The sequence below is a fragment of the Coffea eugenioides genome, chromosome 5, assembly GCF_003713205.1.
Source record: "Coffea eugenioides isolate CCC68of chromosome 5, Ceug_1.0, whole genome shotgun sequence".
Classification (NCBI taxonomy): domain Eukaryota; kingdom Viridiplantae; phylum Streptophyta; class Magnoliopsida; order Gentianales; family Rubiaceae; genus Coffea; species Coffea eugenioides.
In genome coordinates, this window is record NC_040039.1 from 42891633 (window position 1) to 42906576 (window position 14944).

The 14944-nt window shown below is 33.7% G+C and overlaps 3 protein-coding genes across 3 annotated transcripts; all 3 read left to right on the plus strand.

The window, feature by feature from the left end:
• The first annotated feature begins 414 nt into the window (after positions 1–414).
• Positions 415–1650, plus strand: LOC113772225 (transcription factor MYB15-like). Its single transcript, XM_027316816.1, has 3 exons — positions 415–589; positions 746–875; positions 1025–1650. Exons 1-3 carry the CDS (start codon positions 457–459, stop codon positions 1497–1499), a joined length of 738 nt encoding a protein of 245 aa, XP_027172617.1. The 5' UTR covers positions 415–456; the 3' UTR covers positions 1500–1650.
• A 4230-nt stretch (positions 1651–5880) lies between these two features.
• LOC113771728 (transcription factor MYB14-like) lies at positions 5881–7605 on the plus strand. Its single transcript, XM_027316295.1, has 2 exons — positions 5881–5906; positions 7146–7605. Exons 1-2 carry the CDS (start codon positions 5881–5883, stop codon positions 7603–7605), a joined length of 486 nt encoding a protein of 161 aa, XP_027172096.1.
• A 4155-nt stretch (positions 7606–11760) lies between these two features.
• On the plus strand, positions 11761–13121 carry LOC113770044 (transcription factor MYB13-like). Its single transcript, XM_027314393.1, has 3 exons — positions 11761–11949; positions 12107–12236; positions 12386–13121. Exons 1-3 carry the CDS (start codon positions 11817–11819, stop codon positions 12891–12893), a joined length of 771 nt encoding a protein of 256 aa, XP_027170194.1. The 5' UTR covers positions 11761–11816; the 3' UTR covers positions 12894–13121.
• Positions 13122–14944: the final 1823 nt, after the last annotated feature.

Genomic DNA, 14944 nt, shown 5'->3' on the forward strand with positions numbered 1-14944 from the left:
CTAGCAACATCTTTAATTTAATCTACCAATATTTTAGAAAACCCTCAAAATTTTAAACTATATAAAACAAATCTTCAAGATCTAATCTATATTTGAGGTCCACTTAGCCATGTTTCTGTCTATTATTATTGTTATTATTATCATTATATTGGTCGGTTCAGACACTTAGCCATTTTTCATTGCTTGACCTATTAGAACTTTTGGGAAACCTCCTGCGACCTACTTGAATATTATCAATTACTCGTGAGGTCTAACCCATGTGGACAAAAAACACGTTTTATCATCTGAATAATTTATACATTTGAGCACGTTTCTAATTCCAAGTCTTTGTGGCTATCTACTGATATATATACTGATTACTGACATTTGCACAAGCTCACTTCACTTCCCTCATTAAAAGCAGATCAATAGTTTCTGAGAGTGGCTGAGAAAGATACAAGGCAGTAGAGAAGCAAAATGGTGAGAGCCCCATCAGTTGACAAAAATGGAATGAAGAAAGGGGCATGGAGTGAAGAAGAAGACAACAAGCTGAGAGCCTATGTTCTGAGATATGGCCATTGGAACTGGCGGCAGCTGCCTAAATTTGCCGGTAAGCAGCTCAGGATATTTTGTTCCTCAAAATTAATATGTATTTTATCAGTCTAACAAAGACAACAGATAACAGCTAGCTACTGTTCTTGTTTGCAAATTTTCTGGTCTGATTCTGGATTATATGCTTCTCTTACGAAATTAAGGTGTCTTTCAGGTCTATCTAGGTGTGGCAAAAGTTGCAGACTGAGATGGATGAATTACCTGAAGCCTGGTGTTAGAAGAGGCAAGTATACCATCGAAGAGGAGGGTCTAATAATCAAATTACATGAACAATATGGGAACAGGTATGAAGTTAAAGTCGTTTTTCTAGCAAGTCTTGCCATGATTTTAGGGCTAAAATTCGTCTCAACATCCAATGTATGGCTGTTGAGACTGAAATGATGTATAGGTAATCGAATTTAGTACTAACTCCATTGTATTTTCCCTATCACAGATGGTCAACCATTGCAGCAAAATTACCGGCAAGAACGGATAATGATATAAAAAATCACTGGCACACTCACCTCAAAAAGCGCTACAAAGAAAGTCCAATTTGTGAAGGATCCCAGCATATAGATGATGCAGATCAAAATGAGCAATCTTCTGCAATGTTTACATCTGGTTCCAGTACTGATCAAAAGACAGAAGTGGATCCAACAACTTCTGCTGCTGATTCTCTTGATGCTTATACGGATATCTCTTCCCTAAGCTGTGATTCCACACTTTTTGATGGTGCAGACTGGGCTGCAGATGATAGCAACAGTTCAGTGGAATCATTGACTGAACCCCTTGAGAGTTTTTGGACTGAACCCTTTGCCTTGGATACATCGTTTAACAACTGGTTACCATCTATGGAGGAGGAATTCATGCACCCTTTCTCCTCTTTTCTTGATGATAGTTTTGATTGGTTCCACGAATTCAATCAATAAAAGCGGGATAATTAGATATCTGAAGGATTACCAATGTGTAACTACTCCATAGATAGATCACAGTGGCCTTAAGATCAAGGACATTGAAGAAAAATAGCTTACTGTACATTACTATAAAGATTAGATCCTTATCTTTGGCAAAATTGCAAAAAGCCCCCTGAGATATAACTTATTTGTGATTTACCCTTTAAACTGTCATTCCTAGCAATTTACTGCCTTGGACTTCTGTTGTGCCACATTAATCAATTAATTGGGAGAAGTCATGGTGACAATAAAACTTGTACAAACATGTTATAAAGGTTCCCGAGCACCATTCCCCTCTCTTATCACTTTTTTTTGAATTTACTTGCAGAAAATCACCAATTATTTCTAATTTGTGTTGACCAATCTGCGTATGAGTTTGTAGAATAAAAACTCTTTTCCCCATATTTTGCACTTTAGTTATTGTTGTTCAATCAAGAAGGCTTTAATTTAGTAGTTAAGATTAACCCTTCATGATTTAGAGATTTTGGATTCTAATCCCTTTTCCCCTCCTCATTCATTAAATCCCATCTCTTTCCTACTAGATACAATTAAATAAAAAAAAAAAGTCATTGTTGTTGACAACGAGACATAGCTGTTTCATAAATATGGCATGAATTCAAAATTTATTGACACGAATTTAGGTAGATAAATATATTAACTATCGTGAGTTTAGAGTTGGAATTAAAATCTGATAGTTACATAAGGGTATATAGTTTAGGAGTACATGGTAATTTTAAGTAACTGGTAATGATAAAAGAGTTTGTCATTTATATATCACGAGTGAAAAACAGTTCTTTGCAGTTTGCATGAAAGTTAAAACAGATTCTATTGCACAAGAAAAGTTATGTCAAATTTTCCTAATTAAGCTATTTCTCCCAAATTGCTACTTATGTTTATAATTAATCATCACTAGAAGAGCAAAATATATCTACTTAATTGAGCACTGGCTTATATTTCCTTTCTCTTTCGGTGACTTATCCGGTTAACTTCAACCTGTTACATCCAAGCATCCTGGGAAGGACAATTGTCATAAGCAAAAGGAAACTTTGACGTCCAAGCTAGCTAAATAATGGTCAAATATTTTGGGGTCAGTCGTTCGCCTTTGTAGACCGGGTATATGATGTTTTGGATGAATAGCATGTATATGGGTTGCAATTTACGGGGTTATCTTTAGAATGGCCATCTGTGGCTATAATTTTGATATATTACCATCTATCGCTTTTCGTTGTTCAATTCATTTTGTTCGTTCTTATGACAGGGGCAAATGATAACTCATATAATATCTCATTTTCCTGTTGTTATACATCCATCACTCGTTTACAATAATGACTCATATAATAGCTAAATGATTGTCCGTTTTAAGTTAGGAGTACCAAGACTTGCATATATTGGCTGTGTAAACAGAGGAAGAAGTATTTATTTTGCCTAAATAAGTTTTGAGTAGAAACCTAGGTCTTTCTTTTCATGTACGATTTCATCCAACAATTTCCTCTTTTTTTTTTGGGTTTTTTCATACAAGAATCTTGAATGTATCACTATGAGATTTTAGGAACATTATGGGTGCTACAATAATCTCAACAGGTTAAAAAGCATCTTAAAGAACTTTTCTTTGAGGAGAAAAACTTATTGGAATTGAATCAGTAAGTTCTCCTTTTGCATAGGTTTTATCATCAGCTAGCACACCTTTTGTAACTATTCATCATGTTTCTTGAATTAGATCATTGATCAAGATTCCATTAGGAAACATGTAAACAATTTTAAAATTTCAATAATTAGTTGTATGAACTTGAATAATGCTCACATTCTTAAGAAATAATTTGCTACCGCAATTAGCGGACCACTGCAACAGATTCCTTGCATTGGACCATCTCAGATGTGTGGGAATCCAAAAAATTTATTGTCGGGAGCCATGAATTTTATAATTATCGATCTCCTCCTCTTTTGTTAGCCCTCTGCAACCTAATGAATGGTGTTCAGATTCACTGACTATTCAGACTCTTTGGCAATATGCTGATCTAAAATTGTTTAATACAGCCTCATATTCATTCATGCACTAGTTCATGTTGTACTTTCCTTCAGCCCAAAACCAACCATTTATATATACATTGACAGGGGGAAAATATGACAAAATAAAAAAAAATTCCAAAAGAAAAAATGAAAAATATTTTTCAAGTGAACATCTTCTGATGTGTGTCATTTTTAAAGATGTAAATGACTATTAAGACGAAGTGAAATGAGGGAGAGTTTTAAAGAAGTGATCTAGAAAACTCAGAGACCTTGATTCCTCAATTCTAATTTTACACTTGTTCAAATCAATAAATAAACTTGTAACGAGTTTAAATAGACTCACAAACTTAAAATCGTTTCTACCTATAGGCGTTTAAATATGGAGGTTCTGATGTCAAGTCTTCTTGGTGATCAGATCCCTATTTCGTACAACTCCAAGAGCTCGATCCTTCCCATTCTCATTTCCTCCTGGTGGAACTTAATTTTCAAGACGTTAAGATGGGTTTTTTCACATGAAGACTTTTAGCTAAATTATGCCCTTTTTAGTTTAAGGTAGAAGATGTTTTGAGATTGGCTTGATAGACTTTGGCTCTTTCTTTTAATTATTTTGAGCTGAAAAAACTTCCTGTGAGAAACAACCAGCAATATGCTTTTGAATATTGCTTTTACCATGTCAAAACATACTAAATCAAACTTTAAAAAAAATTCTAAAGGTATATGTATTAATCTCTCCTACATAGTGTAATAAACTTTTTACATTAATTGCAACTATGGATGTATGATATATAACTTCAATTAAGTTTGAATTTTACTTTTTACACATATACCATACATCTATAATGGTTACTATAAAAAAAACAAAAGAAAATATTTATGTAACTACAATGTAGGACATGTTAATCCAATACAAATATGATTTTCTTTTTTTCAATAGATTCTCAGTAATTAGCTCGTTCATAATCAACTTAACTAAAGTAAAACTTATTGTAAATAAGCAATTATCTCCCATTGCACGTGCAATTAAGGTAGGGTATATTTCACTTTTAACCCTTAAAATGTAAACATATACTCACTCTAGTTCTTAAATTTTAATTTTGGACACTTTATCCTCTAGAATATAAAATTCATCCAACTCTTTAAACTTCACTTTTAGATACTTTATCTCTTAAAATATAAAATCCATCTTACTTTAGTACTTAAATTTTAAACTTCACTTGCTCACTATTCGGTAGAATAGATTTCATTTTCATGCTTTAGAGAGTAAAGTATTGAAAATTAAAGTTCAAAAACCAAAGTAGGATGAATTTTATACTTCAACGAATAAAGCATCCAAAATTTAAATTTAAATACTAAAGTGAAAGTGTGGCTATAATTAAGGGTTCAAAGTGAAGTTTAGCCAATTAGGGTAAGAAATATCCTTCCACCTGAAGGGATCGCAACTTGTATTAAGGAATACACCATCGTGGACAAAAAAACACGTTTTATGGCCTTAACAAATTTTTTTAATTAACTTTGAACACGTTTTATTTCCCCATAGCTTCTGGTACAATATATATAGTGATATTTTGCACTAGTAATTTCTTTAAGAGTGGATGATGAGAAAGCCAGAGACTAAGACAGAATCAGCAACATGGTAAGATCCTCAAGAATTGACAAAAACGGATTAAAGGAAGGTGCATGGAATGAAGAAGAAGACAATAAGCTAAGGGCCTACGTTCTGAGATATGGCCATTGGAATTGGCGCCAGCTGCCTAAGTTCGCTGGTCAGGATTACTCAAGAACTGAGACTATAACTTCTTTCTAGTCCTCCCCCTCCTCCTCCTCCTCCTTTTCTGCCTGGCCGCTATCACCAACATCTCTTTCTCTTCCTAATTTTTTCAAGTGATATTTCTCCTTCTAACACTCCTAATTTTTTCAAGTGACTTGAAAAGCACACAAAAGAGAAACGTAGTAGTCAAATTTTTCTGGTACTTAAAAAAAATAGACTAATCCCAAAAAAGGAGTGATATACTACAAGTAATAGTCTATTTACGAGAGTAGATCACGTTGTGTCGACCCACGTTAAATCTTATAGAGGTGAATCACATTAAATTTTATGTGTCATTTATCTTTCATGCTTGTGACTTATTTGTCATTAAATTGTTGTGTTCTTTAATGTCTCAATAGTAATTTATTCCGCGCTTGGATCCAACAAACTGATATTAGAGCGGGGTTAGTAGTTAGATCCTGGTTAACTATTGAGATCAAGTGGATTGGTAACTATTACTAATTGAACAATTTAATGAGTAGTATCTTTATTTCAAGGGTTTGACAAGAAGCATTGAAAGTAAAGGATGAGAAGTTAGAAAGTATGGAGATACTTAACGGTAAATCTAGGTAAGTGATTCAAAAGTCAAAAAAAAAGTGAAATCCATTATCCATTTTGGACATGAACCGATGGAGACATTCTCACAACTTCAACGGTTGATATTTCATGTCGGATGGTTCTTAGATTCGAATTATATTTTTTAGGTGGCGTGGCATGTGTTCTAAAGAAATAAAGGGATCTAATTTCCAAACGAGAAGACTTTGATAGTTATGAGTTTTATATTATAGGTGGAGTCTTAGAAACCATACATGGCAAAACAGTCTTGAGAATGGGAAGAAGTATGGTAATTTTACCACTTGATTGATTCAATGATTAGAGTTAAAGCTCACAAAAAGGGATCTCGAGTTACAATTAGTAGTGAGAAGAAATCTTACGAAGGGAGATGGTGAATTAAAACACCTTCTTATGAGTCAACTGGATGTTGAATTTAGGGTAACTACACATGCTTATTTGCCGATTGAATCAATTGAATATCAGGAGGGTGTTGATTTAGATGTATAGTTTGGTAACATATTATTTGGTAGTTAAAAGCAAGTGGTTGCTAAAAGAAATATTTGTCAACGTGGAAATTTGTTGGGAAATTAATTTAATTTCTTTTATGCAAATTTCTTGTTTTATGTGCAAGTAATTGGTTTTCTAATTATTTAATTATTTGAAGTAGTTGCCAAGTTATTTTCTATTTTGTTTAGGATTTAGAAGTTATTTCTTATTCTGTAGAAATCTAGGAATTAGCATTGATTTCTTATTGTTATTTGTTTTTTGGCCAAATAATATTCTCTATAAATAGGTGAGTTGACATGCTTTAAAGTACCACACAAGGGTGACATGTAGTTTTATGTATGGGGTATGAGAAAGGATTCTTGGGAGATGAAAAATGGTATACAAGGGTTAGATTTCGATTCAAATTGTATTTTTATATAAGGTTTCCCTTTCATAATAAAAAACAGATTTTCTCTCTTTGGACGTAAGATCAATGATGGAGTCGAACCACGTTAAACCTTGTATGTCGTTTATCATTCATAGTTGTGGCTTGTTTGTCATTAAATTATTGTGTACTTGATTTCTTAATAGTAGTTTATTCCGAACTTGGATCCCAACAAGATCTAATCATCAAACTACATGAACAATTCGGGAATAGGTATGATTTTTTACTAACATTACTTTAGTAATTCTTGCCGTGCTTTAGGGCTAAAAAGATGTTTAGATCATACTAATTACTCACTGTAGTGATGTTTTTCCTACTACAGATGGTCAGCCATTGCTTGGAAGCTACCAGGAAGAACAGATAATGAAGTCAAAATTTATTGGCATGGTCGTCTTAGTAAACGCTTGAATCAAGCTCGTACATTAACTGAAATCATCATGGAAAAAACTAGTGAAAAATCACAGCATGTGGTGCAAGGTAATCATCAACTCAAGCAATCTCCGGCAATGTCTGCTTATGATTCCAACCAAAAGAGAGAAATGGGGCCTAATATTGCCGCTGCAGCTGCACCTCTTGCTTGCAGTGAATTGTGCTCCATTAGAAGCTCTGATTCCACACTTTCTGATAGCAACATTTCAGTGGACTATCCATTTACTGAACCCTTTGAGAGTTATTGGACGCAGCCCTTTGACTTGGATACTTCAAATAAAGATAATGTTCATTGGTTAATTACCGCCACTGGAGGAAGAATTTGCCTACTTTTTCTGGTCTTTTGTTCATGATGGTGTGGATTGGTTCCAAGAATAGATAATACTACATAGCAGTATCTCAAAGATTGCCACTTTTAGCTTGGTACGGCCATTCAAAAAACTTTTTTTGAGGGTAATTATTCCAAATTTTTGTAGTGTACTACAAATAAGATACAAATCTTCGAGTTTGATGAACGTTGTATTTGGAAATAAAAGGCAGTATGCATGTGTAATTTGTTGAGAGTGGGACGAGAATATATGGATTTCTAGAATCAACAAGCGTAACATTGTTAATGAGACAAAAATCCTATGATACCATGATGCTAGAAGTATTACTCTTTAGTGATAGACTACTACCTTTGTCACAGACTTATTTGATTTGATAAGAAACTTGAAGGACTAAATTTCTTTTTTGTTTTGGAAGGAATGAAGGACTAAAATTTAATGCAATGTTATAGTACTTTTTTTCGAAAACATGTGATGTTATAATACCAAGTACTGAATTCGAAAAGTCAAAGTCAACGTTCAATTGTGAAAGCAAGAGTTTGGGACTAGGCTTTTTACCATTACATTGGTGAGAACTTTTCTCTATTACACCTCAATAAAATTAATTTGGAAATTGTTCTAGAAAATTAACACTGTTCAAAATGTATTTCATCACGTGTGTTAGTTATACATAAAAATTTCATGGGAAATCAACTAAGTTTTGTTGTCTGATTAAACATATTTGTTTATTTCAGACCTATATGTACAATCCAGGATAGAATCAAGAAATGTAGCTTGAGGAGACGAAATACATATGCATATAAACTTTTGAATTAACTAAATTTTTTGAAATTTTTTGGAGGGACGGGAGGGACAAATAAATTAAAATACATAAGAATTTTTTAATTTTTAAAATTTTAAGAGGAAAAAATATGAATACCTAGAACTTAAAGGACAGTGAACGTGCTTGTGTACAATCTAGCAGGAATTCGCTACTCAAAGTCACAAAATCCCTAACTTAGGAAGCCTTTAAAAGAGACTATCTTTGGAGCTTCTAACAAAAACTTGATTATTTTTGTAGAAAGCCGTCAAAAAAATAGTGCAAAGTCATTTCCATTTTTTTATTTCCTTATCCAATGTAAACCTCACCGATGACGTTTGCCAGCTGACAACACAAACAACACGTCAATGTTCTTTTCCTTATTTCATCTTATTTTATAACAAGAATATACCTTCCTACGATACTTCTTAAATAATGTCATTAGATCATTAGATTTGGTTTAGGATTTTTTTTTCCAAGCAAAAGTTAATATTTCTGCTGAAAATGGATAAAGCCAGTTAGCCAAACCATAGTCAAAAATGAGCAGCTCATTGAATATAAAATTCTGGGCACTTATACTCTTTAATTACTTTAAGAAAGGACAATTATGTGATTATGATATTGCATCATTGCTAATCACTTTAGGCCATCAAGTTAAGTGAATGGTATTTCTCTCTGAAATATTATTAGTTGCAACACTCTTATCAGTTGATTCACAAGCAACCCTCAATTGGATGTTTTTGTGTTGTTGAAAGGTGGAGCAAAAGTTGGAGGCGTTAGCCAGTGATGATATGATCAGTGGATTTTGTTGGTGCCCTTGGGGTCGACAGGCATCTCATTTAATCTACGAGTAGGACAATTTCTTTCATTATAATCCAATTTCACCATGCAGAAAACGAAAAATAGTTTAATGGGTTAAGTGTGATTTTAGAATAGTTTGATGATCTCTAACACACTTTATCCAAGAAATTATCAAATTACAAGTCAAGATATCAGCAATCTCGTGATTGTGTTTTCTTTTTGCAGAACATTTAAGGAGAAAATTTAACTCTCAGAATTTAGAAGTGTTCTGTGTCTTTTTGAGGTACAAATTCACACAAAATTCTTGAACTGCTGGATAAAAATATACTGAAAACGTAATCAGAGGGCAGCATCAACAATTTCCTTCATCCCTCTTAAAGAAAGCAACCCCTTATGTGATCATGTGAACGGCTTAATTACTTCATCTTGTTATTTTATTTCCGGCAAAGACTTTGATCCATTCATCATTATGTTTCTTGCAGTCTTTATATTCGTGAATCACGATGGTTCCACTCATGTACATACCAAAAGGGGGGATGAATCCACTCAAAATCTCAAACAAATATGAAAAAAAAAATACAATATGATAACGATGTATACTGGAAGCACTCTCAAGAAACAATTTCCTTGTCCGGATTGCAACAAATTAAAATGTATGACGCCATACAAATTGCGCAAGCATTCAAAAGTGATAGCGTTAACAAAAAAAAATAGTCCATAATTATAGAGTATGACATTGCATAATTGTCTGTACCTGTAACTATTTTTATTTTGTCTCATCATGAGGAGTGGTCCTTTCCTTGCTCTATGAAATCAGGCTACACACTAGAATAAATACATAGGAGAGAAAAACATCATGTGCTTGTTTCCCTTTTTCTGTATAAATTATCTCTTGCTTTACGCGTATTGAACGTGTGATTATAATGTCTAATATGTTTAGTTGGATGCTTATAGTACACGCGGTGAATTAGAGAAGTTGAATCACACCATTTATTTGGCTAATTAAAAATGATTCTGAGTTCTGACAAAGTATACAGAGCATTGCACTGGGGGCTCTTTGTTCAACAAAAGTGTTATATGTAGACAACCACTCATCTTTGGCGAATGTAGGTACATGCAACAAAAAAGAACAAGGAAAGATTTAAGTTGTGCCTTTGTCAATTTTACTAGGTTTTGAATCTTCAATTGCGTTATCACATATGGTGCCAAATCATCCTAGACTCGAGCTCATAACAAAATAGGACTAACTCCACTCGCACCCTCAACCTTGTACCACTTTCTTATTTTATATCTTAAATTTCAATTTTGGATACTTTACAGCTTAAATTCTCGATTTTAAATGTTATACACTCTAAATTCTTAAGTTTGTCATAGTTAAATTTAATTAATATCAATGTTAGCTAAATTAACAAAATAGAGGATCATACAAATCAATACTAATGTGTTGGATGTGGTCAAGGGGAAAAAAGAATCACAACTAGAGAAAATTAGACAAAAGTGTGTTCTATTTAATAATTAATATTGTTAGCGAAAATTAATGAGATACAAGATCATGCAAATTAATGACGATATATATTTTATTCTACTTGCGATTTCTTTGTTCCTTTTGAACACTTTCAGTAAATTGTCATTGATTTATATGATTCTCTATTCCATTAATTTTGCTAGCATATTATTGATTAGAGTTAAAGAGATAAACTTGAGAATTTAGGTTAAAAGGTGTCCAAAATTGAGAGTTTATGGTGCAAAGTAAAAAAATGATATAAGTTCGAAGGTACAAAATGAAATTAGCCCTAACAAACTATATATAGGTTATTCATATATCGAGCACCAATGGTACTCGAAGCAGACCATGGCATCAAAGCTTGCTAGTTAGATTTTATTCCAAGTATAGTGCTGTAAGAGGTTAAAAAATTCAATCCTAATTCACACTCCAAGAGGAAATAAAATCCAACTAAAAGTAACCATTAAGTCACGGGAAATTGATAATGGTATTCCTACTACTATCTTTTTTATGATATAATTTCCATTTTTTAGATTATGCGATCAATAGATAGTGAAAGTGCCAATATAAGAAAGTCAAGTGACATTAACATTTCTCTCTCCTTTTTCTTTTTGCAAAATGAAAAGATTTTACAAAATACCATATGAACTAACATACAATTTCAAGAGGGATATAAATTTAAAATCCATTAATAGAATCGTAACTACAATAGAGTTTATCTTAATTAACAAATGTATCCATACCTTTAACATAATCGAGCAAGAATTGGAGGGGGGAAAAAACTCAAAGGTTTAAACTACACACGACAAATTTTGAAAATCTAAGCTAAAGTTGAAGGCGACTTATTAGCCACATGTTTCACTGCATGTACCATTAGAAATGTTAGGAACCTGCCTACGACCTACTGGATGCTAAACTTGTAAGGTCTAACCGATGTAGAAAAGACAAGACACGTTTTGTACTTTTCAACGATAAGTTACACTTTTGAACACGTTTGTATTTCCAAGTCTCTGCGCGTTTGTGCTTGTATATATAGTGACATTTGCACAAGTTGACTTCACTTCTCTCCTGAAGAGAAGATCAATAGTTTCTGAGAGTGGCTGAGAAAGATAGTAAGCAATAGAGAAGCAAAAAATGGTGAGAGCCCCATCAGTTGACAAAAATGGAGTGAAGAAAGGGGCATGGAGTGAAGAAGAAGACAATAAGCTAAGAGCCTATGTTCTAAGATATGGCCATTGGAACTGGCGGCAGCTGCCTAAATTTGCCGGTAAGCAGCTCAGGATATTTTGTTCCTCAAAATTGATATGCATTTCATCAGTCTAACAAAGACAACAGATTATAGCTAGCTACTGTTCGTGTTTGCAAATTTTTTTGGTCTGATTCTTGATTATATGCTTCTCTTACGAATTTAAGGTGTCTTTCAGGTCTATCTAGATGTGGCAAAAGTTGCAGACTGAGATGGATGAATTACCTGAAGCCTGGTGTTAGAAGAGGCAAGTATACCATCGAAGAGGAGGATCTAATAATCAAATTACATGAACAATATGGGAATAGGTATGAAGTTAAAGTCGTTTTTCTAGTAATTCTTGCCATGATTTTAGGGCTAAAATTCGCCTCAACATCCAATGTATGGCTGTTGAGACTGAAATGATGTTCAGGTAATAGAATTTAGTACTAACTCAGTGGTATTTTCCCTACAACAGATGGTCAGCCATTGCAGCAAAATTACCAGGAAGAACGGATAATGATATAAAAAATCATTGGCACACGCATCTCAAAAAGCGCAACAAACAAACTCAACTTAGTGAAAGACCCCAGAATATGGATGATGCAGATCAAAATGAGCAATCTTCTGCAATGTCTACATCTGGTTCCAGTACTGATCAAAAGAGAGAAATGGATCCAAACGCTTCTGCTGCTGATTCTCTCGATGCTTATACGGATATATCTTCCTTGAGCTGTGATTCCACACTTTTTGATTGTGTAGACTGGGTTGCAGATGATAGCAACAGTTCAGTAGAATCATTGACTGAACCCTTTGAGAGTTTTTGGACTGAACCCTTTGCGTTGGATACATCATTTAGCAATTACATTAGTGTCGACCCCTGGTTACCATCTACGGAGGAGGAATTCCTGTACCCTTTCTCCTCATTTCTTGATGATGGCATTGATTGTTTCCACGAATTAAACAATAGAAAGGGAGATGATTAATTGTCTAAGTGGTTACCAATGTGTAACAATGCTATAGATCCATCAAAATGGCCTTAAAACCAACGGCATTGAAGAAAAATAGCTCTACTGTTCATTATTATAAAGATTAGGTACTTATCTTCGGCTAAATTGTAAAAAGCCCCCCTGAGATATCACTTATTTGTGATTTTCCATTTAAACTATTATTCCCAGCAATCTACTGCCTTGAACTTCTGTTGTGCCACATTAATCAATCAAATGGGAGAAGCCATGATGACAATTTAACTTGTACAAACATATTAAAGACTCCCCACCTCCATTCCCCTCTCTTATCACCTTCTTTGATCTAGTCGGAAAAAATCACGACCTGGCCTTAGTGTTTGAGTATATATATGTATGCATTTGTAGAACAACAGAATTTTTTCCTAACTATTTTGCACCTTAGCGATTGTTTTTGACAGCATTAGAGGTGTTTCTTGAAGATGGGTGTGGCGGTGTGGGAACTTTAAGTGCCCTTTCAATTTTTTGAGGCAGTTGAAAATCGACTTACAGTATGCAATTTCAATACTTTATCAAGTCAAAAGTCCTCCTAGACGTCCTGGTTTCTCCTGTAATGATGGTGGTGTGGCACTTGCAGGTTTTTATTGCTCAGTACATATGAGAGAAAGAAATAAAACTTAACCACATTTTACTAGGTTAAGTGTAATACTATCTTCTTCTCTTGTACATGCTTCGATCTTGTCCTATGTATGCTGTCAAATAAAATAAATTCTTAAAAGTAACTGGTAAAGAGGAAGCGTTTATCATTTATACATGGTGCCAGAAAACAGTTCTATAAACAAAAGTTTAACTGATTTTGCACAAGAAAAGTTCTGTCAAACTTGTAAAATTAAGCTATTTCAATAGAATCATTTCGCTTTCTTAGAACCGTTACTTAAAAAAGCACAGGATGTGCACTTTTTTTTTTAAGTGATAGGATTTGAATCTAAAATGTTTACAAGATGTGCATTTAATTTGGGACAGATTTAAACTCTATAGGTCACAAGAAGTGGCCAAAAAAAAAAAGGAAAAACTTGGCATCCGGTTTGTGGTATAACAAATTTTCACTTCAATTTTCCTTTTCTCTCTTCGTCGCTAACGTGGTTCATTAATTCAATCTGTTACAACCATAAGCAATATCTTGGAAATGACAATATCCACAAGCAAAATGTATTGTTTGAAGTTGATGCTACATCAAGATCAAAGTGTTTTTGTTAAGCAGTTGGTCTCTGTAGACCAGGTAGATAGAATGATCTTTAGGATGTCTCGGACGCATGCAGGTTGAAATTTACTAGCTTATCTTTAGAGGAGCCATCTGGCTATAAGACGAAAAAGGAAGTTTCTTCCAAGTGAAGTAGATCTTTGTTGTGACTTGTGATGTAAGTTTTCATATAGGATTCTTTCAATTCAAATATGTAGAAAAACTTTTCTTTGAAATGAAATACTTAGCGGCAGTGAAGTATTATGTTCCTTTCTCATAGTTTAATCGCCAGCACAGCCATTGATATTAATCATCATGTTTCTTGAATCTTTAATTGTGATTTCCAATCATTCATCAAGACTCCACCAGGAAACATGTAAACAGATTTTAACAGCGGAGAGAATCCGGATCTCAAGTTCATTTGTTTGTACAGTGACAAGGGCAAAAAAGAGCAAAAATGATAAATGTTAAAAACAAAAGTAAAATACTTTTTAAAGTTAACGTCTTCTGATGCATGTCATCTTTGAGACATTAAAAGAGGGAGAAATCATGAAGTGGACCAGAAAACTTGCGTTGATTCACCAATTCCAGTTTTACACTTGTTTCAATCAGTTGACGAACTTACACCAATTTCAAATAGATATTAAAATTTCATTATCCATTATGCTGTCAGAGTCAGCTGACTCAAAATAATTTCCAATGGGAATCCAATTAAATAGTGTCATACCAAGTCTTCTAGGCCACATTTCTACTCCACAGCCAATGGCTCAAAAGTTCATTTCTTCCCATTAATTCTCAATTCATCGTTTTTTCCTAACAAATTATACTTGAT